At 36.3% G+C, this 25,056-nt stretch overlaps 1 protein-coding gene and 1 long non-coding RNA gene across 5 annotated transcripts in view; one reads left to right on the top strand and one right to left on the bottom strand.

Annotated features, from left to right (window-relative positions):
- LOC121295064 (protein inscuteable homolog) overlaps positions 1-17,090 on the top strand; it is a 48,318-nt gene extending 31,228 nt beyond the window's left edge. For both annotated transcript variants that reach the window (XM_041219363.1, XM_041219364.1), the window contains exons 6-13: positions 131-244; positions 4,243-4,368; positions 9,997-10,168; positions 10,604-10,782; positions 12,369-12,435; positions 13,642-13,797; positions 14,479-14,555; positions 15,477-17,090. In XM_041219363.1, the coding sequence (XP_041075297.1) occupies positions 131-244; positions 4,243-4,368; positions 9,997-10,168; positions 10,604-10,782; positions 12,369-12,435; positions 13,642-13,797; positions 14,479-14,555; positions 15,477-15,605 (1,020 nt within the window). In that variant the 3' untranslated portion in view covers positions 15,606-17,090. The remainder of the gene's footprint in view (positions 1-130; positions 245-4,242; positions 4,369-9,996; positions 10,169-10,603; positions 10,783-12,368; positions 12,436-13,641; positions 13,798-14,478; positions 14,556-15,476) is intronic.
- Positions 1-25,056, bottom strand: part of LOC121295067 — a 131,724-nt gene that overhangs the window by 40,226 nt on the left and 66,442 nt on the right. The window lies entirely within an intron of this gene.

Here is a 25,056-nt window from a genome sequence, read left to right on the forward strand (position 1 = left end):
CAGAATGCTATATAGACAATCACATAATAGACAATCACACAATATATATAACTGCTTCTATATGCTGATAAAATAAACTTATCAGCTGACATTTACTGTGTTGCCACATTGTTATTATTTTCTATCACAGGTCTTGGTCAGACAAATTGAATTGTCTGATAACATGTATACCATTGGAACAGCCATCAGCAGCCTGCTCAGCCTAACCCAAGAAGGAGCCCGCTTGTGCACCATCATAGCAAAGGTGAGATGCAGTCGTGCCACAAGCTCTACAGCACCCCCTTCTGTCCTCTTCTGGCACACTGTTATATTCTATTGTATATACTAGAAATCTGAGAACATCTATACCATAGAGTAGTTCTGTAAAATACAGGTGATTGGATAGTTTATGCTCAACTATAAGATGTTTATATCTGTATACTCTTGTTGACAGCTTTGCTTTTAGCTTTTGATGTGCTGTAGAAACAGCACTTGGTAAGGTCCAGCAGCAAAATAATAGTACATATGAGAACAGCTGTGAAAGACCTTATCAACATCAGAACGTGCATCAGATAAGGGATGTAACTGAGTGGCTCAAAGTATTTTCAAACCAGATTTATCTTTATGAACGTCACGGTGTTGAAACCTATTGTACACAGTCACGCTTCTCAGAGTGCCAGATGAAAGACATGAGAGGCATATATACTGTTAAGGTGATGAGCAATATTGAGGGAGGATCAAAATAAGGGTTTTGTTTTTGAACAGCATCTTTTGTGTTCCTCCACTTAGTTCATGCTCTAGAATTGTACTTCATGTGTATTGCATTGTTCAATATTGTTATCCTGTCAGCAACTGTAACTCAATTACAGGATCTGAAGTATTGCTGTAAAACTATATAATTGTCACCCATAATTTAAAAAAACTGGATAGTAAGATGATGTGATGTTTCTGAAGGGTTACTGAGTTCAGTGAAACAGGTGGTCAACCTGGGTTGAATTTGGTTGCTTTAAACTGATACAGTGAGTGTTTCAATATGCTAAAGCTCAGGGCAGCAACCATAAGATACATGCTCTATTCAGAACTTGGTGGTTATTCAGAAGATTGGTGAGACGAGTTGTGAAGTTTTCTGCACAGGTTAAAGAATCACAAACCTTGTGGAACACTGTTCAACTCCCCCATGCAAAAACAAAGAACCATTGCATTTATATTGTCAAATTGAAAAGGGAATTTAATTAGCTGAGACCTTGTATGGATTGGCACCTCACTGTCTAAGTTAGGGCTGAATGAAATGAACACTTCTGTAAAGAATTTATTTTTAATGATATTTCTTTCTTTTAGTTTCCACTAAAAGAAATAAATCAATAAAGAAAATGATAATTGTGAAAGCTTTTTTTGACATTTATCCTCTTTCGGTTAAAAGGCATATATTTTCTTTTGGGACCAATGGGTCGATGTGGCTTTGAATTCTTAGGGCTGTCTGTGAATATATTTTTTCACATTTCCAATTGGAAAGGGCAGCACACTGTCTCCTAAAATTAAACTCAGCATATCAATCAATATTGCAGCACTGAACTATATATGTTTTCTGTTTGTGATTTATATCTGGGCTAAGGGATGGTACTGTACACGGAATATCGTTCTTGGGTAGGTTTCCTTAGAGCTTCGGTTGAACTACACATGACAGTATGATATAATTTAAGGAAAATGTCATTGTCAAGTTAATAGGAGTAGATGAATAATTAATGTGGTGTTCATCACAGGAAGGCAATGCCAATAGCTTGTAAAGGAGGCTTTTCCCCCCCAGGGGAGCTGAAGTTGTCAGTACTGTTGATTTTTAATCAGTGAGTTTCTTGAGTTTGTGGAAAATATTCCTAAAATGATGAAAAAGCCTTTTGAGTTTTTTATGGAGCCTTGGAAATGTGTTATGGTAAAAGTCTTATTAAAATTGATTTAACTTGGACACAGTACTTTTGATTTTAAATGAAAATTGAAATGCAATTTAGTAAAAATAAGCAGATGGGTGGTCTAAACACTGTAGGTATTAAAATAATCTGCTTTGGCAGAGATGTTTCTTATTATTTTAATAGTTAGGAAAAAGAGAGCCTCTTAAGAGGTGGACTAAGTTTAATCTAAAGTCACAGTATATTACTAGATAATAACAGCAAAAAAAAGTAATTATCATTCGATCATTGGCTACTGTAGGTGTGCTGTACTGTTGACGTTTTGCTTTCCACAAACCAGTTACCAAAGCATTTGGGGGTAAGGCACTGGTAGCAGGCCTCATTTTGGTGCTCAATAACAGACAAATGTATCTCATTTTCGATTTTAAAATAGCCAAGTATTACTAGAACTTCCTCTTCCCTAACAATCCAGGGAGTTGTGGTTGACAATTGTTGTTTACTAGGATTTTCAACAAACCATAATTCTGTTAACATTCATTCATCACTTGAATTTCACATCTGACAAAATAGTTTTCCGTAGTTTAATTCCCTGTATGCATGGTGATGTGGAGTATGATAGGCTGAGCCTGGGCTCCGGATAGCTTTCAAGGTCAGGCATTGTGTGGGCAGAAAAGAAACAACTCCAAAAACAGCCTATGCCCATTAGCCATCCCATTCTTACACTCGACAATCTCTTTCCCTGTGGGCTGTGTTATCTAAATAATATACCGTATTAAGATAATGATGGTAGTTATTGTATGTTAGGGGTAATTCTACCAAGGGAAATTTCATCTGTGGATCCTTTCTGCCTCCTGTATAATGCAGTCTGTTTAACTGATTGGATAAAAATAGAATGCCTTAATTAGGAACTATTTCAACCACATATTTTGCACAAATAGCTCTTTATAGTTTATAGACTATACATCAGGGTTCTCAGAAAAGTTACTGCAAGGGACATCAAAAGCTATATTCAGCTACATTTCTATTCATGTATGTGTGTGTGTATATATATATATATATATATATATATATATATATATATATATATATATATATATATATATATATATATTAGTGAAGTAAATGTTAATTAAATAAGTTGCATGTTTTATGTTCCTGGTTAATGTGAATACTTTAGTCCAGAATATGTCTAATACACTTTAGCAAATTGGTGGACCTGCAGGTATAAATAATGTATTTTTACAAAATACAAACCTAAATATGTACATTCAGTATCCCATCAATTCATCACAAACTTCTCATCACCAGCGACAATTCATCACGAACAATAACTCGCTGATTAAGGCCACAATATATCATAAAAACTGTGCTAAAAACAAATAGAGCTATAATAAAGATACAGTATGTTTTCACTTACAAATTACATAAATACAACCCATAATGTACTAACTTTTACTAGTTCGTGACCACCCAACTAACAAACAAACAAGCAAAAAAACAAAAATAACACGTTTGCTTTTCAAACCTTTATTTTAATACCAAAAGCACCGAAATGTCAAACTACCAAGAAGAGCTGCACCGGTCATTTTCATCTGTGGCATTTTAAACAGCTGTGATAATGTACCCTCCGTGATGAATTGTCGCTGGTGATGAACTGTTTCTGATAAATTGTCGTAGACCCTGTACACTCATGTTAAATGGTGACAGATTTAATTCATCTGATACCGCTTACATTGAATACAAATTGTGGAATTTTATATTTTTCATTGGGGTGGCTTCTACAGGTTCAGCCATTTTTAGGAAACAAATCAAACTTTCTTTCAATCCTAAAAGCATCCTTCTCATCCCTCCTTGGTTTTACAAAATGTTCCGTTCGGAATAGCAGTGCACATGACGACAAAGTGAAATGATTTGAACCACTTGCATCAATAAAAATCTGACATCTACTCATTATTTATACATAGAAGACTAATATAACACATAGCCTGATGCTCACAGTACTGTGTGTGGTGCTCGCCAAGCGCTGTCATTTTATTGTTACATAAGTTCACAAGTTCAAAACTTTTATAACAGCAATCGCTAGATTGTACTGGCTTATAATTCTGCCCTATGATGCATGTGTACGGCAGGCAACTAGAACAAGCCCAGCTCCTGATTCGGGTAAAAGCTCTTAAGCACAGACTTGCACAAAATATTTGATTAATTTCAAGGAACCACTCAAAATGACTGTAAACATCACATAAATAGGGTGATATACATATAGAAAATTTAATGTAATTAGTAGCTACTTGCTGTTTTGGTACATCCATCCACAGTTTCCATCCTTTCTTTAATTGTATGGACTTTCTTTATTCCATTGCAGGAAGGGGCTGTGGTTGCCCTTTTTAAGATTTGCAGACAGGATTGCTTCAGCTGCCTCTGTGCACATGCTCTGAGAACGCTGGCATCAATCTGCTGCGTGGAGGAAGGAATCAGCCAGCTGGAAAAGGTACAGTGTGGCAATTGTAACATAACTACGGGTACAAAATATTCTCTTAACTATAGGGAGTTGAAAACATGCAGTATCCTAGCATGTGTCCTGTTCACCTCAACATGTACTGAAGCATGTTTATTAAACATGCTTCTATCTGCTGAACACAGAGAGAAGCACATAACGTGTGCAAGAGTTTGTTACTGGTATCGCAAGTATAAGTGAATTTCACAGCCCCCACCAAAACAAAAGGTATTCCCTAGGTCTGGATTAATTCTCCTATATAATACAGCAAGCCTATTCCCACATAACGTTGTTGGAGGATGCTAACTCGAGACAAAAGGTGTGGTAGCAACAGCTGTGGCTGTCTTCCGTATGAAAGGTGAGGGGCTGTTTGGATGATGGGTTAGTGGTGGTGATGGTGTTGTTGATTTTGAGTATATGTTGATTTGGAAGGTGAGCGAGAAGTTGTAAAGGACTGTGATTTACTGTGATGGGCAGATAGAAGTGCACATGATGGTGAGCTCTATCCACTGTCCATGGACTGAAGCATCTCAAACTGCTTTTAAAACTGTAAAAACAAAGTGTGGTTGCAGTTTGTTTGACAGCATCCCATTTGCAATCACGGACAGGTGCATTGTATAGCTTTTATAAAGCAATTCTCCCTCACTGAACACAGTGTTGTGTTGCTTCAAGTAACAAACCCTAAATACACAAACACTACAGTAGTGCATGTAAAATGCTTGAGTGCCACTAGAAATACATGCAACACAAAGTGACCAGGTAGGATTTAAAACTGTAACAGGACATTAATATGGTTCATCATCACCTGCCCTGGTAATAATAAGGCACTTTCTGGCAGCACAATTTAATATGAGTAGAAGTTTATTTATGTATTTGAAAATAATCTTTCCCTAAATAAACTGGCGATTGTAACTGATGACATCATGCTGCTCGTGTTGATGAGTACATTAGTTGCCCCTTGGTTATTATGGAGTTATACAAATGTACAAACTGTGTTTTTAACCTGTATTTTGAAATGGTATATAAATACTAGAGAGTGCACAGACATTTCTGCCTCTGTTAATAAGCTACAATTTCGGCATTGTTAATATTTAAACAAGTGTGATGTAAACAGATTTGTGCCTTAGACTTGTAGATCATATTCTTTACTTGTATGTAGTTCTGACAGTTGCATATTAAGTATTCAGATTTTATTTAACATCTACAAATTGGTCTGTATTGTTATGAGCTGTGTCTCTTTGGTAGCTTATATAGGCTGTATTTGTATATCGCTTCTTTAAAACAAACTACCTTGAAAGTTGACTTTTGTACAATGTACTGCATTGTAGATTCTACCTGGTTGGTTTGTTTGTTTTAACTATATATTTGGTTAGTCCTTGTAATTTAAAGTTTCATGAATTGTTGTAAGTACTGTAGAGGAATCAGAAAATATCCAAACTACAAACTGATATACAGTAACTGAGTAAAGGGTTAACGACGCTTTCAAAATGCAGGCTTGCGTGTTCAAAATGATTTTGCCATAATATTTACATGAATGTAGTAGGCACTCTGTCAACTATCATGTAGAAAAAAAGAGGCTTGCAAGCTGGTGAGAGAATCAACCCAAAAAAGGGAGAAACCTTTAGGATCTTGCCGTACCTTCTTAGATTTGTTGAACAGCCCTGTCTTTTTAAATAAAAAACATGGGAAAGTATCAGTAGTGTAAAAAAAGTAGTTTGAGAGTAATTCCGAGTGGATCATGACAGTAGTAGAATGAACCATTGCTTTGACAGAGGCACCTTCTGCACCTTCTCGAAAAAAAAAAAAAAGACAAACGGATTTACTGTAGTGCATTTGTCTTGAAGCTTAAGCAGTCATTTTCTATAATTTCAATGGGAAAACAAATTATAGCTTTTTTGGGGGGGTTGTGGGAAAATGTGTCTCACCAACATTCAAAAAGAAAATGTGTGTTGTTGTTGTTGTTGTTATTATTATTATTATTATTATTATTATTATTATTTGGCAAATCTGCAGGTGTAGACCAAACATTGGCCTATTTCTAACTGAATATAGACTTCAAGCACACAACATTGTTTTGTGTTTCTCATACAAATATAAATCTATTACAATACATGCTTACAATGAACCATTGTTCAATCTGCTTCACTTAAACAGCTATTAGTATCATAAATAAATTGTGAGTAAATGAATAATCACATATTGTGTCAGATCCATGGAAATACTGTAGCCAAATGAAAGCCACTGGGAACTACAATAAAGCAGATGTATAGACAGCAATTCAGGAATGGCAGACTGCAATAGTAGCTCAGACTGTGCAGACATAATAGTGTTTAATGTGACAGATGAGGCATAACATCATGTTTTTAACTGATTTGTGTCATCAGTTTTCTCACTGCAAATGTAATGAAAGGTACAAGAAAAAGTTTTCAGAAAAATACTTTGCCTTTTAAAACTATACTGAATTCCAGATACAGAATATAGTGATGTTGTTTTTTTTTTTTTTTACATTGACAGTGAAATACATATTCATTTGAACACCACTGACCTCTGTAATTTGCATTCTCCAAACCAACAAATTTGATTCTTCAGTGTCACTGAAACACATTGTATCTTGTAATGCACTTTGTATTGGATATACTTTACATGAAATATTACACATATAAGAATAAGCCACAAAAAAAAACAGACTCAGCATTCTCCTTGGAACTCTTATATAGTGGCATTCCAGACCCCAGACCGAGGTTCTTAGAACAGTTACTGCAATGAACATCAGAGAAGCTATATTTAGCTACTTTTATACAGATAAATAAATAATATTAATTGATTAAGTAAATATTAATTAAATGTATTTACAGCTGGAATCTCCCTACATAATTGTTACCTGCCCACACAATTCAGTAGGAGAAAGCAATTCTGTAAAAATAAAATGCAAAAAAGTTTGTAACATCTCTTGCAAAACATTGTCATTGCTTATCCCCAGGTCTTTAAAGAAGTACTGAAAAGGCTTAGAATTTGTTCTCATTGCTAATGATCGTTTTCTAGGGGTAAGGCATTTTGGGTAAGCAGTTTTTTCAAAAAAACTGACTCGTTTTTATAAAATATAATATATATATATATATATATATATATATATATATATATATATATATATATATATATATATATATATATATATAGTGAGATAGCAGGGAGGGGGTTAAAATCCTTCCCTGCTAAAACCATGTGAGAATGCACATTTGGGTGTTATGGGGTTTAATTGTGTAATTGTTTTATTGTTTAGTTATCCCCTGCACCTGGTGGTAATTGTAAATTAGAGCCAGGTGCAGGGTATTTAAGAGAGGCAGCCAGTCTGTTCCAGGCTGCTGCTGAGAGAAGAGCCCGACTGTGTGAGTGAGCAGTCGTATCGAGGTATTGTGTGAGGGTGTGTTTTTTGAATGTTTGTGGCAGGTAAACGGTTTAGCCGTCCTGCGTGATAGTTAGGTTCCTGTTTATGTTTAGTGAGTGCTCCAAATAGGAGCTAGGTGTTTTGTTTAATTTTGTTTGGTTTAAAAGTGTGCGTGAACGCTGTTTCGTACAAATCCTGTGTTCGGGTCGTGATTTAGAAGGGAGAAGAACACGTGACAGCCTGTGTGGCGAGCAAAAGCTGACGTGTGTGTGTGTGACACACACGTGTGTTTCCTTGTGTTGTGTATATAATATATATATATATATATATATATATATATATATTTTCAAAGTTTTGCAAAGTGCAAACTTCAAAACGTTTCCAGCCAAACTTTCAATTTAGATGGCTTACCAAAAGTTTCCTCAGACATTCATGGTTGGTCTCTTGTCATCTTGCTTCAGAGGATTTTTTTTTAACAAACATGCTATTTAAACCCGTCCCTCCCACAGTACAGGCCAGTAAATTGTGAACCAGGGTCTCTATTTGTGTTCTTGACCCTAGATAGCCTAAAAGTACTTTTACTACATGACACAAGAGAATATGCATTATGTTATCTTTGAATGTTACTGTGTTGTAAAGCAGAGACATCATGTGGAGAATTGGGATATTGCATTATATTTCTCTGTAAGGAACTTTGAGTAGAAATAAGAAGGAATTCATTAAGACTGCTGATTTGTATTATTTATTGGTTCTAATGAACAAATAGTAAGCTATCGGTGGGACCAGAGAAGTATGGAGAGTGCAACGTTTTCTTTATCAACAAGGGCATGATCTGATGAGTTTATTATGATGTCATCACATCTCTGCAGCAGGTGACTTCATCCATGTGTGAGGGAGTTGTCAAACTAGCAAACAAATGTCATATATATTTTTAATGTATTTATTTTAAACCATCTGCAGGTGCAAACCAATATTGTTTTTGTTGTGGCAACCGAATTGCTTAAATGTAATTTTACTACAAACAATATTGCAACACTTGAAAACAGAACAGTTTATATTAGTGGTATAACTGTTCATAAAACAGTTATACCACTAATCTAATTACATTAGCAACCCCCGACTCCTTAATATTTCCCGTGGCTGTGTTTTTGAAGTAGCCCAATTCCACGGGAAAACCATGGACCTGGCAACTCTGAACGTTATGAAGAAATTGCAAATATATTTTCAGATGCCCAGTGGTGGTGGTGGTCATATGCATAACACATTTTACAACATGCTTTTCCTTACAGCTGTGACCCGGATTAATATTTCATGTAGACCTTGAAAAAGGGATTTATGATGGTAGCTTAATCATTGGCTCACATAGTGAAAAGGAGGTTTCAGATGTTGAACAGTGTGTCCTGGCGGCTAGAATCGCGCTTCCAAAACAGTAAACTAACTGGAATGTCAATGGTGTATGCATGCTTATTATTTTGAGTTCAGGGACGACTGAGCTGTGCAAGAATGTAGTGAACAGACACCATGAAATTCTACTACGACTAATTTCAACATGATTGTAGCATACACGCTATTAACTGGGACGTCAGTCATAGAAAAAAATGAAAAAAATACATTTCACTTTGTTTGAGTTTGGGTCTCGCACAGTCCTTTGCAGAAAGAATAACCATTTATATCAGTCTTGCTTCGCTGTACCTGTGATCCATGTGATATTAATTGAAGTACTGTGATGTTGCCTTGGGATTGAGTCAGACACAGAAAACGCATGTTCTCCAGAATGCCTTCCAGCCATGAGATGCAGTTTGCATGGGTGAGCCTCTTTGGTCTGATGCAATTCCCAAGTAAAAAGAGCGGAAGCCATGCTCATCAGAAAAAAATTACAAAAAAAAAAAAACTGGACTGACCATGAGGTCAGGCAGCTGGATACAAAAATGTTAGTTTTCAGAACTTATTTGTCATTGTAGAAAACCAAAAAAGTAACACAGCTCCTATGTAAACATTTGTTTTTCAAGCACCAAACAAGCAAATAACTGTTTTTCTTCAATTGTCTTGTTTGAATTGAGAGATTACATTTATGACTCCTTAGTAATTTCTTATACAGCATATTCGGAGTTAGGGCAGTCTTTATGTACTTCTAATGTCCTCTTTATGCCGTAGGAATCACTGTAGAAAATACAAATACATTGTAATTGACACACCATGTTTGCAATGTCTCCACCTGTGCGTGTGTTGTCTTGTAGGTGGATGGCATCCTGTGTTTAGCAGATATCCTCACAGATGAAACTAATCCTGAAGAGATGCGTGCAGAGGCAGCCGCTGTGGTGGCCCAGATTACATCCCCACATTACACTTTCACCCAGCATCTGGGCAGTTTCCTGGAGAACATGGAAGACATCGTGACTGCACTTATCAGTGAGTGCTAGGATAAAATCTTCTTTCGAGGAATACTTTTGCATGCATTTTAATCAGTTGTGCTGTATTTCCAATGCTTAGGTTATTTCTCTGTAGCTCAGAAGTCTTGAAAAAAAGTTTTTCTAAACTCCATTCATCTAGTTAATAATCCTAAAATATTTATAAAATAAAAGCAAAATTATGTTTTGATATTGAAGATGGTGGTACCTGCAGTACCATCATGTCAACAAAATATAAATTCTAGAGCTATGGCTGTAAAATGTTAGCAATATATTACAAAAAACATATTTTTCAATTACTGTCTAGGGTTTTGAGCTGTAACACAGCTTGGATATATCACTTACAATTGACTGTTGCTAAAGGTAGAACTGTAAACTTTGGAACAATGTAATAAAACCTGATATCAAGTGTTGGATTTTTGGTTTTTAATCATAGAACTGTGCCAACATGCTTCTTCTGGGGAAGTCTTCCTGCTGGCCTCTGCAGCTCTAGCCAACATCACCTTCTTTGACACCATGGCGTGTGAAATTCTACTGCAGCTGAGCGCTGTTAGAATATTATTTGAAGCGTGCCGAGATCGAAAGAGAGTGGACACACCCTACTCAAAAGATCAGGTCTGAAGATACTTCTTCATTGCTGTATAGTTCATACTCATTTATTTGTGTTTGTGACACTGCCCACGAAACCAGAACCTTAACAGTGGTAAACAGAACACCAATTATCTTGTGGCACTGGCTTTTATTTATTTATTTTATTTATTTATTTATATTACATTTTACCGGAGGATTAATGTCTGTTGAAACAAACATGTTTGGGAGTAATCCTCTCCACTTATTTTTTTAATTTTATTTTTGTAAATAAATCATATGAATGCCATGACTGAATCACAAATATAGTTAATATAATCTAAGAGAAACACTTTATAAATGCTTCTAGGAGTTGTTGTTTAACAGAAAACATGATCTCACAAACATTCTTAAATACTAATTGAATGCTGCAGAGCTCCCTGGACTTTCCATTCGCACCAAGAGGAAAGGGAATACAGTCAAGATAATTTGCTGATTAAAAAGAAGGGAACAAAACAGGAGAGTTTAGTGCTTTTAGTTATAAAGGAACCCAGTTATTGTGCTGTCGGAAATACTCTTATTTTGTAATTCTTTCATGAAAATCTTTTACTGGATTTGCTGGCTAATTTAGTTCAAGGAATATTAAATACCTCAGTGAGCAGTCTTTTTTTTCCAAATTAGGTCATTTTGGTGAAGCTATATTTAGGTTCATAAATTCAGGATTTACAGTGGTACGTGAGATAATGCAACAAAAAGTCAAATTTGTTGAAGCAGAGGAATCGATTTTTCTACATGCAAGAGTAAAAGGCCGCCACCTAACCGAAGTGCAATAGTTTCTTATGTTGACGTCACTTAGCTAAATGTATTAGTTAAATACACCCCCAAAGTTACTCCAACTGTAAGAGAAGTAACTAAAGCCTTGTACAGCGATGGCCAAAAGTTTTGCGTCACCCTGTAGAATTAACTAATTGTGCTTCAAAGTCAAATGAAACCTGCTGCCAATAATGTTACATTAACACTTTGAATTGCATACCGCTTTGTAGTTTTCCATATACTTAACGAAAAACATGAAATACTTTACTACTATTAAGGCTTGCGGTAGGCTTTTGCGATTTCATTTCGTAGTTTCTTTGATTTGCATACAAGCAATTTCAATAGGAACAGAGTTCAACGTATAGAATGTAGGCCAGGTAGGATTTACTCTGGCTTATTCCTTGATGATAACTGTCAGAGATTCCCGACATGACCGCACTTCAACCTGAAGATGAAGGCAGCTGTGAAAGAGAAAGCCTCAATTCCAGGGCTGAACAGAAGGGAACTATGAAACACAAGGATGCTACCCCCCAGGACATGCCTGTGCATCTGTCCAACAATAAAGAGAGAACGCCTGAGGCTCACTGATGCGAAGCATGAGAATATGTCAGTTGTGAAAGGAAATACATTTCAAACTGCTAAACTGTTTTTTATACTACTGTAACAAGCGCTACATCGATGTGTATTTTTTTTTTAAAATCTATATTGTATTGTGCATTTCATTTAAGATATGCCCTTCCCCTTATAGTATTCACACACTGTAGTTGCCATTAACCTTACTGACAAATGTTGCATGTTTGTTTTTTATTTTTATTTTTTAGGTTGTGACAGTATTTGCGAATATGTCTGTACTTGACCACTGTGCTTCAGAGGTTATACAAGAAAGTGGTAAGTATATATATTGCGTACTGTAACACCTGGCTTATGTGAAATAGATATTTACAATGATATTACATGTATAGTCAGTTGTCATCAAAACTTTACATAACCTCTATTTGCAACAATGTTATTTACCAATGTATTAAGTGATCAACAAAATGACAATACGTTTAAAAATAAATAAATAAATGTAAAGCTGGTACATTTGTATATCCGAGGAGCTGGAAACTAAAACAGTGTAAAGGCAATCATCCAAATAAAGCTGAAGCACTAACGGATAATGACACAGAACGTTTAAAAAATACAAAGCAAAACAAAAAACACACCCAACTGTACCGCTGAACCTCTTCTTCTTCTAATATTAGCATCACAAGGGTATCCATGTATTATAAAAAAAAAGATGGGCCGCTTCACTGAGTTACAGGAAAACAATTCCATCTTGGGTTTCTGTGACAGTTTATAGTTTATAATATACACACTGCGTACTGTAACAACTGGCTTGTGTGAAATCGACATCTATGATGATATTACATGTATAGTCCTGAAGGTGGAGCCAAAGAGCCACGCATGTTCTCTATCAGAGAAAGGCCAGTACAGAACACGAATACAGTTATGGACTGAACTAATGACTATTAATATATTTAAAAACACAATTCAAGGGGAAGTTAGTTGATGTAATTAACGTTGCTGGGACATAGAAGTCTCATACAGTGTAATTATAATTAAGAGTAGCAGAGGATAGCTGTGTCGTTATGGAAAGCTTAGCACATGTCGTTTTGTAGAAAAATATTTAGACTGATTGTACTTTTTTCCTGCCACCGATCTTCTTTTTTTTAAGATGGTTACAGGTCTGAGAATAAACTATTCATGTTGGAATGAAACAGACCACAAAAGCGAAGAAAAAAAAAGCTGTTCATAATTTATCACGCGTATCTTGGCTTGCAATCTCTAGTTATTGTGTATGTTTAAAAAAAAAAAAAAAAAAAAAAAAAAAAAAAAAAAGCACTTAATAGAAAGTAATATTAACAGACAATTAATTATTTCCTATCAGCTAAGGTATGTTAGCATGTCAAACAGTTACAGTATAACATTATAAAATGTTAGTAGTTAAATATCCCACGGTTGTATAGGGAAGGGTTGATGCAGACACCACAAATGTTATCAGTCTTTATTATTATTATTATTATTATTATTATTATTATTTTTTTTTTTTAGGTATTGAGTGTTTACTGGAGATGTTATTTGAGAAGCCATCTACTTCAAATCCAGCAGAGGTTGCTGCTTGTGAGCGAGTCCAGCAGAAAGCTGCAGTTACACTGGCTCGGCTGAGCAGAGACCCAGTTGTAGCCCACACTGCCACAAAACTCAACTGTAAGGCTGTGTACAGCAACAGAATATGAGGGGTTCAAAAAGTCTGGTTCATTGACAGGTGTCAGTAGTACGGGCCCATCAGTTTAGAACTTGAAGAAAAAAGAATGACATTCCATTTAGAAGATATGGTGTTTATGCATTTCAGGGATGCATGGTCCTCCTTAACAGGAGTTAAGGTAGTGAAGACATTTGGAATTTAATAGTCGGAATGAGAAAGAAAGGGGGACTGAAACACCAAGTATTAAGTGGGGCATCATCACAATTGTTTAACTTTCTGTCCTTAATCCTGAATCATTGTGTTAATTTCCTAAAGGGTGGCCTGTGTGACACTTGCTGTACATGGGTTTCAACAGGTTTCTGGTCTTGTTCTGAAGGATTTCTTCACCACTAGTTTCACTTTAGTGCTGGGTGTGGTATGATGTCCTGTTAAAACATTTTTAATTGCAGAGCTGCCACTTCAGAATCAAACAGAATTAAGCATCTCATGTACACTGTATGAAAATCACAATTGCGATTTATCTTGTTTTGTTTTACATACTGCATATATTACTACATTATACATGGGTCCCCACTTAAGATTAGCAGTTTTCAATGATGGATAATAAATAAATAAACAAAAATAAATTTCTTGCATGGTAGCACGAAGCAAGAAGTCTCATGCGACTTGGTGTTTGGTTTTAGGTATTCCTCGACTGATAGAGCTCTGTCGATCACCAGCTGAGAGAAGCAACAGTGATTCTGTTTTAGTTGCCTGTTTGGTAAGTGTTTGCACAACCAAAACTATGAAGCTTGAATACCAGATAAAATATTAAGTTCAGGACAAAATACTGTTTTCCAGAGTGGAATGTGCATCAGTCACAAATACTGTGCACACATCCATGAATCAACAGATCTGCTTTACAGCAAGTTGGAAGAAACGTTGTGTGTGGCTATAGACATACAATATATACGCAAAGCAACCTCATTTTTTTCCTTACACACAATTATTTAACTGCACGCTATGCCATGATTAAATTATTCATTTGGAATAATTCATTAATTCACATTAAAGGTGCACTTTCACTCCCCTGAGCTCTGAACAGACCTCTTTAATAACAATGAAAGTGCCCCCAGGGTAATCGACTTTTTTGTTTTATTAGTGCTTCATACACTTTTTCAATTTTATTTACCTTGCCTCAGGCATTGACAGGACCTGAGATTTGTCAAGTTCCCATCAGGTTGCCAACATTAATGCAATACAGTAACCTTACAGAAATTTGACATGAGCTGTCAAAATATTATTGCTGAACTACAGCATATCAGTTGCAAATACTGTTGTTGATTTTGTTGTCCTTGGGACACTTCCGTATGTGCTCTCCTTTTAAATTCTGTATCCCAACTATAGTATGTAATCAAATCAAACTGCAACAAAAAACATTTTAATGAGATTTCTCCCTTATGTGAGGTATTAAATTTTTTTGTTATTGCTATAAGGAATTGCTTCACAAATCCACTATCTTCTGATGTAGGGATCTGCAATAAAGGGGACTGTGCACAACACTTACACCTAGTTCAGGAAAAGCACTTTGAATGTCATGCATTTACACAGTACATAGCACTGGCTAAAATGATGTAGTATTGTTTTAGACCCTAGTGTTCTAAAGCTAACACTGGGTAAAATATCTGTTCATGTCTTGCAGGCAGCCCTAAGGAGGCTAGCAGCTGGGTGTCCAGAAAGCATCGACGATTCTGACTTTCAACAACTAATAAAACCGAGACTAGTGGATTCCTTCTTACTGTGCTCAAACATGGAAGAAAGCTTTGTATAATGGCAGCTGTAAAATAACTTTTTGCATGACATTCTATGCAAAAAGTATTCCATTAAAAACCTGAAATCAGTTTAAGGTTGACCAAAAATGATGTTAGATTTTAAAGTTTTTTTTTTTTGTTTGTTTCTTTTAAGTAGAGGTATATAATAAGGATATAAACATTCACTTTTTTTTTTTTAGCAGTGAAGCATGGATCATATTTGTAGTTTTTATAGACTAAAATGTAACTTGAAGAAAAGTGTATTTTCTAACATATTGTATGTTCATGCACACAAACTTTAAAAATTAAAACCGTAAGTCCAAATAAAACCTTTTTTTTTCCTTCTCATTTTAGTCCCTACCTGTCATGTCCCTATAGATTGTTTCACTGATGCATTCCATCCTGTACATCATGCTACTGTACTTGTAAGCTGTCTGTGGAATTCTAATCTTCTTAATTCTCAGTGCTACAGTATCGGATGCACACCAGAGGATGCAGAACAGCCACACTTCAAAAAATCTCCTGCCCTTCTGCCCCTGGTGTTTAAGAAGCAGTACCCTTGTTACAATGTCGTGGGCTTACTACTTTCCCCCTGGCATTCGACCCTGCTATACTTAATGAGAATCTAAGGCAAGACGTTTCAGATAAGCCTGTTTCCTGCACATATAAATAATGTTATCTTTTCCTTCGTATGGGGTTCCCTATATTGGAAAGCTTTTTCTTTCTTTTACTTTACCAGCTACCCTTTCCTCTAAAGGATGATATGCAGATGTTCTGCTAGTTTCTCATTGTTCTGATAAGTGATTTTGTAGAGACCTTTTAGAGACCACTCTTACACTGTACATCAACTGCTATTTTAGTGTGGAAAAACTAAAAAGAGACTGATTTACAAAACCATTTTTTTTTTGTTATTTCTTTTAGCTGAAGTTCTGAGGTGGTTGTGTTTGCTCACAAGCTAAAACTAGCATGTTAAAAACCAGAATATACTGTACGTGTAAGCCTGGTATCCGTGAGATGGAAATAAGTATTTGTTCTTTTGAATGTCATATTTCACTCTTGTGAATGCATTAAGAGAAAATTGTAAAACATCTATAGTGGAAAATGTCAACCTAGCAAAATATTAAACCTACTGTATCCAGTTTGAGCAGACCATCAAATATCATTCTATGAAAACGTGGATTAAACTTCTATGGATTTACGAGTAGTTCATTTTTGGTTGCCTTTGAAGTTTGTTAATGTATTTGTATTTTACAGTAGCTATGCAAAAAAAGAAGTAATTATTTTTGGGTTGTCATCGATGTAGATACCTAAAACAGTACAGCTATAATGCATTTTGTTTGTTAAACTATTTTTGTTTCTTTAAAAAACAGCTGTTGTGCTCAAAGATATGTGTGCAATAAACTAATGACACTCAATTTCCTTTCCCAAAAGTGATGCTTCTGGTTATACCAATATGTTACTTACAAAGTGACTGTAACAGAGCGCCCGGTGTCAGATATAAATTCAGCCCCCCCCACCCCCACCCCCTTGAACAAAAGAGCGCGTTAAAAAAATAAAATTTCATATAATTTCACATTCTTTTTAGAAACAGTTTCAAATTCTTTGTAAATGTCCAATGGAATGCACTAGAATGTTTAAATGAAACACAAGAAGCCTACACTACGTTTCATTGCCTACTGTGATGCCAGATTCATGACAGGTTGGTTCAGAGGGTTGGCCACACACCCCCACCCCCGCCGGGGGCGGGGGGGACTGCGACGACTTGGAAAATGGCAGCTGACACACGCGTCCTCCGAAAAAATGGCAGCTGACACACGCGTCCTCCGAAAAATGTCCCTGCCTAGCCTTCTTTTTTCACACTGCGGATCCACAGAGAAGCCATCAGAGCTATAGTGCCGGAGGACAACACAAATCTGAACAGTTCCACTGCAGACCCGCAGGTGCCCTATCAGCCACAGAGGTCACTGATGCATGGTGAAACATGGATTGCCCTGCCCACCTAAGCTCTCCCTACCTGGACGTCGCTTGGCCCAGAAACACTTTACCAAATGGCTTCGTTCTACATATATGGGTTATACTTTACAACCACTGCTCACTGTACACATCCATTTTACTCTTTACAAATACTTAATCGAAGATGTCTCCAGGGATCCAGGGTTTTTGTTCACATGTCTTTTAGTGTTTCTATTATAAAGTATAAGTTAATTCACTTAGAAATTGTAAAACGTCCAAATACCTCTTCAAGTTCGATTGATCATTATATATGTACAGTAAAAAAGCCAACTAAATTAACAAGGGATACTACTTGGAGGATAACACTTAATGCTTCACTGTGGATTTATTGAGAAATGGCTTTTTTTAATAGCATATGAGGAAAAACTAAAAAATACATTATCAGTTATAACTTGCAAAGGCTATTTGTAATTTCTTGTTTGCCATATTTATTGCAGCCATAAAGTTAACAATTTAGCAGAGGATTTATTTCATTGTAAGTACGTATCAAAAAAGCACTAGCAGACCTTTTTCAAGTTACCCAGTACCTGAAATCTTGTGAAAAGGCTCTTTCTTTATTTTCCCCTCCATTACTCAAAAGTATCACCTGCTGTACATCTTTAAGTGCTCAGCATTAGTGTTGGAAAAGTACTGTAAAACAAAATGTAATTGTACAGTACTGGTAGACTTGAACCTGCAATGTCCCATGTATTTAAATACCATTACCTTGTATACCTTGTACCATCAGGTCGGACACGACCTCTGGAGAGTCAGTCCTGTTATGTTTTTGATCCCGTCCAACCATCTCATCTGCGGTCTGCCTCTCCTCCTCTTGCCTTCACTGATTCCTAGCATACTTGTTTTCTCCAACTCCTCGTTCTTCTCATCACGTGACCGAAGTAAGATCATTTCTGCTTCACAATCATGGCCTCTGTTAGTGTTGTTCCAATTTGTTCCATTATCGAAGCGTTTGTTCTTCTGTCAGTCCATGCCACTCTTAGCATTTGTCTCCAACACCACATCTCAAAGGCACTGATCTTCTTTCTTTCGATTGTCCTCATTGTCCATGACTCACACCTGTACAAAGCCACAGGGAATATCATCACTTTCACCAGCCTCTTGGTCTCCGTTGTTGTATCTTTTTTTGCTCCAAATCTTAACCTGACCAATCATCACTGCTCTTCCTAATAGTAAACGCCTCCCCAAGAAAGGAAAAACTCTTCACCACCTCTATCCGTTCATTCCTAATTCTGAAATTTTCCATCTTCTTGTTGGACATCACCTTTGTTTTCTTAAGATTGAGGAAAAGGCCAGCTTTCTCATTTGCTTTCTTCACAGATTCCAGCAGGGTCAGTAGGTCCTCATTCTTCTCTGCCAATAAGATTGTGTCATCTGCATAACATAGGTTGTTAAGCTTTCTTCCTCCTATTTTCTTTCTCATTCATGATTATTTCACTGTACAAATTGAACAAGTAGGGTGACAAAATACATCCTTGCCGGACACCCTTGCCATAACAAAGAAATGAAACCTTGTAATGTTTGAGTTTTATTTTATTCTGAACACAGAGCCCTCGAACAAAGCTTTTTGCGGTGGCATGTCCAGAAGAGTTAAGAGGTCCATGAAGGCTTTGAACTTTCAGGTCACAGTTATCACATGGCTAGCTGCTCTGGTGTATGTTTGACATCCATGCAAAAGCTGCTAAGCGAACACATTTATTTTCTAATTTGTTTAATAGAAGCTTGGATGGATCACATTAGATTGTTCTTTTTTAAAAAGGGCTTTCTTTTTCACCTTCAGGTCCTTACTGTATTACAAAATTATTAATCCACGTGTTAATATGGTATCCCACTCGTTTCAGAAATTCAGCAGTTTCCAAACAGAAGCAAGAGACTTTTAAATTCCTTTTTAGTTAACTGGGCTAATAACCAGGTTTCTGCTATATAAATGGGGGAAAAAAAGCACAGATCTGTACCAGATTCCCTAAAATATGCAAAGCATATATACCATACAGAATATCTGAGAACAGAGGTATTTTGAAGTCAAGTCCTTTTCTTGTGCATATCTTTATCCAAGTAGCAAGGATGTTTTAACCTTTTCTAAAACTCGCTCCAATGCCCTTTTCTCTCTCTCCACTTCCCAGCAATGAGGAAAACGCTTTTCTTCTCTGTAATTTGCAACTCTTGCTCATCGAAGAGATACTGTGTCTTCCACCGTTTTGATAGGAATCAGCTGCAGCCTTTGTTTTTTCATGTTTTATTGTTACAAAAGCACAGTAAGGCCGTAGGAATTCGATGCAGATACTTTACAATGGCCCCAACTCGTCCCCCGACCCAACTCCCCCCAAGTCTAAAGTTAATAATTAACCAGCATCACTCTGAAGGTTTTTTTTTTTTTTTTTTTTGTTCCTGGGTAGTAAGTGTTATTTCCTAATTGCTTATGCCTCAAAAGTATAGAACATGGCTATTATTCCCCACAAACTTTGCTTTTGTGACCAGGACAGTGATATTTCAAAATATCACTATTTCCAGTGGGAAAATGGGCAAATGTGTGTCTTTTCGTTCATATAAAGTCAGAAAAAAACAACATATGAATCCAAATTAACATGTATTTATACTAAAGTAATACAAAGATGACTACAAAAGATTTAGAAGTGAGTAGTTTTTCGAGATTTACAATTATACTGTAAATACAGTATTAATTTGTTATTGTATTAATTTGTATTAATTGCAGTAAAACATGTTGTGTGCTAGGTACTGTACTGTTTAACATCCCTTAATAAAAAATGAATACACTGCCTTCCAAAATGCACTTTGATACAAAAGTGACTTGTAAAGTGCTTGCACTAATAGCTTCAGATAGATCACACTCAATCTAAATTAATGTCTTCTGAAAGACAAACTAGAAGCATTTGTAGGGTTTTTTTTTTTTTTTTGGCGAACAAAAACAAAGCATCCCTGAAGTCATAATGTAAATGGGTAATGACTTCTGTAATCAAATGGTTTTATGAATATGAAATAAAATAGATATGTGCAATAGTGTGCAAGCTGTATCATTGTTTGAAAGTAAAAACTATGGTTCAGTGGAAAAGTTCAGCTGTGTTTCTTTATGTGGCATATTATGAAGGGCAGTTGGTAATATAATAATCAAATATACAAGGCACGATGCTTAAACACACCATTCATAAAACAAACAGAACAGGTATTGTTTATGAAATCCCCTTTACTGCAACAACTGTTTGCAACTGTTACTTGATGACGAGGCCTGTGTGAGTTCGAAAGCCTGTTGTCAGCTCTAACAAGGCATCCTCTTTTCATATACTAATTACTGGAGTTTGTGGGGTTTTATTTGGCCGACACAGCAAAAAACATTTTCTGCTAAACTGAGCCGTAAGTGTTTGGTAATTCCAGAGATTTGCTTCAGATCCCAGTTGTACTCATTTAAAGATAACTAAATTAATTAATCATCTCAGAAATGATTTATGGATATCTTTTTCGATAATTGGTTTCAGGATATTTAAAAAAAAAATTAAGATGTTGCAAAATGGTTGAAATACATGTGGCGATATGGTGATTTGTAAATAATACAATTATAAAAATGTTTTATGAATTTGCACTTTGGATCCAGTTGACACAATTTATATGTGGGTTACCGTTTTGCTTTCCAGAAAATAATTAATGATATCAATTTAGTCAGTAGTTTAAAAGATAATGTCTTAACAAGCCCCAGTGTATATATATATATATATATATACAAAATTCTGAAAAACGTTCTGTAAATTTGTACAGTAAGTAACATAAAGTGCTTATTCTTGACAAATATTTCCATATTACATTTGGCAGTACCATAACAAAAAGGTCACATAACCACATTCATAGAGCAAAAGAAAATCAGACAAGTGGTTCACACAATTGTGCATTCAACAGTTCAGCCTTAAGCCCCTTTCACACTGGCATGATCTAACAGAGTCAGAACCTACCTGGGCATTCCTAGAGGGCAGCGCACAATTGGCCGAGCGCTGCCCGGGTAGGGATGGCTTAGGTTGGCAGGGGAATCCATGGCTCACCTTGCATCAGCGACCCCTGTGGCCAATAGGGCGCCTGTGGTTTTGCAGTGGAGCCGCCAGATCTGTGTTGTCCTCTGGCACTATACGTCTGGTGGCATCGCTGTGGATCCGCCATGCAAAAAATGACGGATTGACAGAAGCACATTTCTGAGGACATGTGCTCCAGCTGCCGTTTCCCGAGTTGGCGGGGGGTGGGGTTGCGAGCGGTGAGCCGAGGATACAGATAATAATTGGGCACACTAAATTGGGGAGAAAACCGGGGTAAAAAATTGACAACACTAAATAAAAAAAAAAAAAGAAACAACCTACCCAGACAGGACCTGGTGTCATGTGGGTTGGGTACGTGATTTCACACGGCTTTTGATAAAGCAGAGTTAACCCGAGTGACAGATGCAAGTGTACGATGCGCGTATCAATGTCCCGGAAGCAGATTGTTACTGTCGCTTACATCCAAGCTTCTCTGGATTGAACCATCAGCCCAAATGTTGATTAGAGAAAATGCTTCTTCATCCCTGATGCAATCTGGCTCATGATGTGTCTCAAGCAACCCACATATGGCTGAACGGAATAAACACAAATGTTCCTTGCAGAAATTAAACTTTCACGCAGGTGTGGCTGTTTGTCATTGCCTCGGCTCATGAACAACAGTCATGCATTTTGTCTCGCTCAACCCGGGTCAAAGAGTGTCAACCTACATCCTGAGGTGGGTCACTGGGACCCAGGTTTCACACTACGTGGGACTGTCACCCGTTAACCAGGACCCAGGCCCGGACGTGGGTAGGACTGCCAGTGTGAAAGGGGCTTTGATGTCAGTTCCAGTACTGCATTTCTACTTCCCTTGCCCCTCCCTACAGTAAACATAAATATCGTTGAAGCAGCTAATCAGAAAATATAATTTGTACATTTTTAAAGATGAAATGAATATGGCAATAATAGCCAGTGTCAGACAACACAGATTTGCAGCTACAACAGCAATAATACATTTTATTTACCTTCAGTTTCACAATAAAAGCCCAGTGTGGACAGTGTCACCCAATCATTGCCTGGGGTTCAATGAATTCTTGGTTCACACAAGTAGCCCCACATCCATTGTGCTAACAGTAGAAGTGATTCCTTTTTGCCCCCATAGTAACTAGTCCTAAATTCACATATTGTCAACAATAAAAACAACTTTAAACAGGGAAAACCTGATAATACGGTTATTTTCTGAATACCTAGCAACCTATCAATGTAAAATGCACTAAGCAGATCTGGTATTTACACCCCCTAGTCCCATTAGCGGTTTCCCTCAACTAGTTATCCTTTTAAAATAAATAAATAAATCCTATGATAAAACAGCTGTTGAATAAAAAAAAGACATTAGTTTACAGTAGTAACTTTGCAGTATGCTTATATTTTAACACTATTGAGAGGGTTTAAAACATGGCATAGATTTCAGGCCTTGTAATAGATAGTACTCTTTTCAAAGTTGCTTTATACAGGTATTCTCAGTTCTAAATGTAGATCCTGCCTCTAATCACATCCAAATAGATTCGCCATAAGAGTAAATGGCAAATTACTTAATTTATTGAACTTGCATCTGGCTTCACAAATCCTGATCGGAATTAATCTGATATTACCTAATGTTAACTTAGGATAGGGTGTTCCAGGATCAGTGCTAATGACGGTCTGTGAAAACTCCAGTACAGTAGTGTTGAAATATTTGATTTTATTATAGGATGCCCTATAAAGAGGTCAGAATGCATTTGGTGGACTGGGCTACACACAATTTATAGCACATTTTATAGAAAACTAATAGAGATCCCCCATGCCAATAGAACATCACATCATGCATGGATCTGCATTTTTATCACTTCAGATTTGTAAGTACTACAGATCCATATCTATCCTTTTATAGATAGGATGTTTCAAACTAGAATTAGAAATAGGTATACATTTTGCTATTATTTAAGCTACTTCAAAATCGCCTGATGTCAAAACATGCAATCTAAAGCACCAGGGTTTCACAAATCAGGTCTGGGGACCCATGTATTTATTGCAAGAATTAATAATTTTTATTACATTTTTTTACAAAGATGAGGTGATGTATATTACATAGAATCTTGGCTTTTTATATCTGGTCTAGGTCCCTTAAATCATAATCATACAAAAAAGTATTAATAATTAATTGTACATTATTATTACCATTTGGGATTTGTTTAATAGTGTCTGTGAACTGTTTCAAATACTTTGATTTCTCTGTTAAAATGAATATTTGATCTGTCCCTGACATTGCTTTTTACTTAAAGAATTTTCCTTTTTTTTTTCTCTCTGTGAAATATCCATTTCAAAAAGTGAAAACTATGCTTTATTTTTTTCTACATTAGGACCTTCCACTGCTAATTCTTTCACCAAACTTGACAGGACATTGTAGTCACTGAAATGCCTTTGCATTGCTTGTATTCATGATATTGTACTTTATTTAAATAGCTAGACCTATTGACCAAAATTAAAAATCCAATCAACAAAAAACAAAACAAAACAAAAAAAAAACAGAACGTACAAGTTATCATTGATTCATTTTAAGGGTGTTCATGATTTGCTGACCCAAAACAGTCTGAACAGGTGAGGTGAAATCTTTAAAGATAAAAAAATGAAAAAAAGTATAGTGGTTTTAGAGAATTTGTCTAGACTAGATCAGTTGTACAAGCGTGTGGCTTTTCTATACCAGCCAGGTTGGAAGAACACTCTGTACAGCTCAATTTAGTAATTAAAAGACCTATTTGGAATGAGGTTCTAGACTGGAGTGCAAAAGCCACAAGTGAGTACCACTGCTTTTAGTACCACATTTCAAAGTCATATAGATTTAATTATTATCCCAAGTGTACCACAGTACTAGAAGTACGCTCTCAAGAGAATCGTTTGACTTTTACACTGGTCATTCCTGAAATCCTGCAGACCACTAAGTGGTTCTTGGTGAGAAGCCTCACTCCAACTGCACTGCACTGTACCTACTGGATTTTTCTTTTTTTCCCCTGACTTGTCGAAAGAATTCCACCTGGGTGAGATAAAGAGCAAATTGAAGGGGACAGACCATGTTTTCTTCCAGATTCATAACTACCTTGATCTTGAGACACTACAAAAAGAAAAACTGTACATCAGATCTATGTCAGCAAGAATTAATGGACTGCAGGGAGACTGCTTGACATTTCAACTTAAAAATATTTCTATATTCTCAACAGCTGTCAACTGCCATTACCATATAAAAAGGGATTATTGCTTTATACAAAAACATAGTACTGCCACCTGAACCCTGTTCTTTAAAGATATGGTGCTAATCATGTTCTTGCTCACATCATCTCTTTATAACCCTAAAGACAATCCATTTTTATCCATGTATATATCATTCACTTAATGTCATTTGTTAAAATTCATA

The sequence above is a fragment of the Polyodon spathula genome, chromosome 19 (genome assembly GCF_017654505.1).
Source record: "Polyodon spathula isolate WHYD16114869_AA chromosome 19, ASM1765450v1, whole genome shotgun sequence".
Classification (NCBI taxonomy): Eukaryota; Metazoa; Chordata; class Actinopteri; order Acipenseriformes; family Polyodontidae; genus Polyodon; species Polyodon spathula.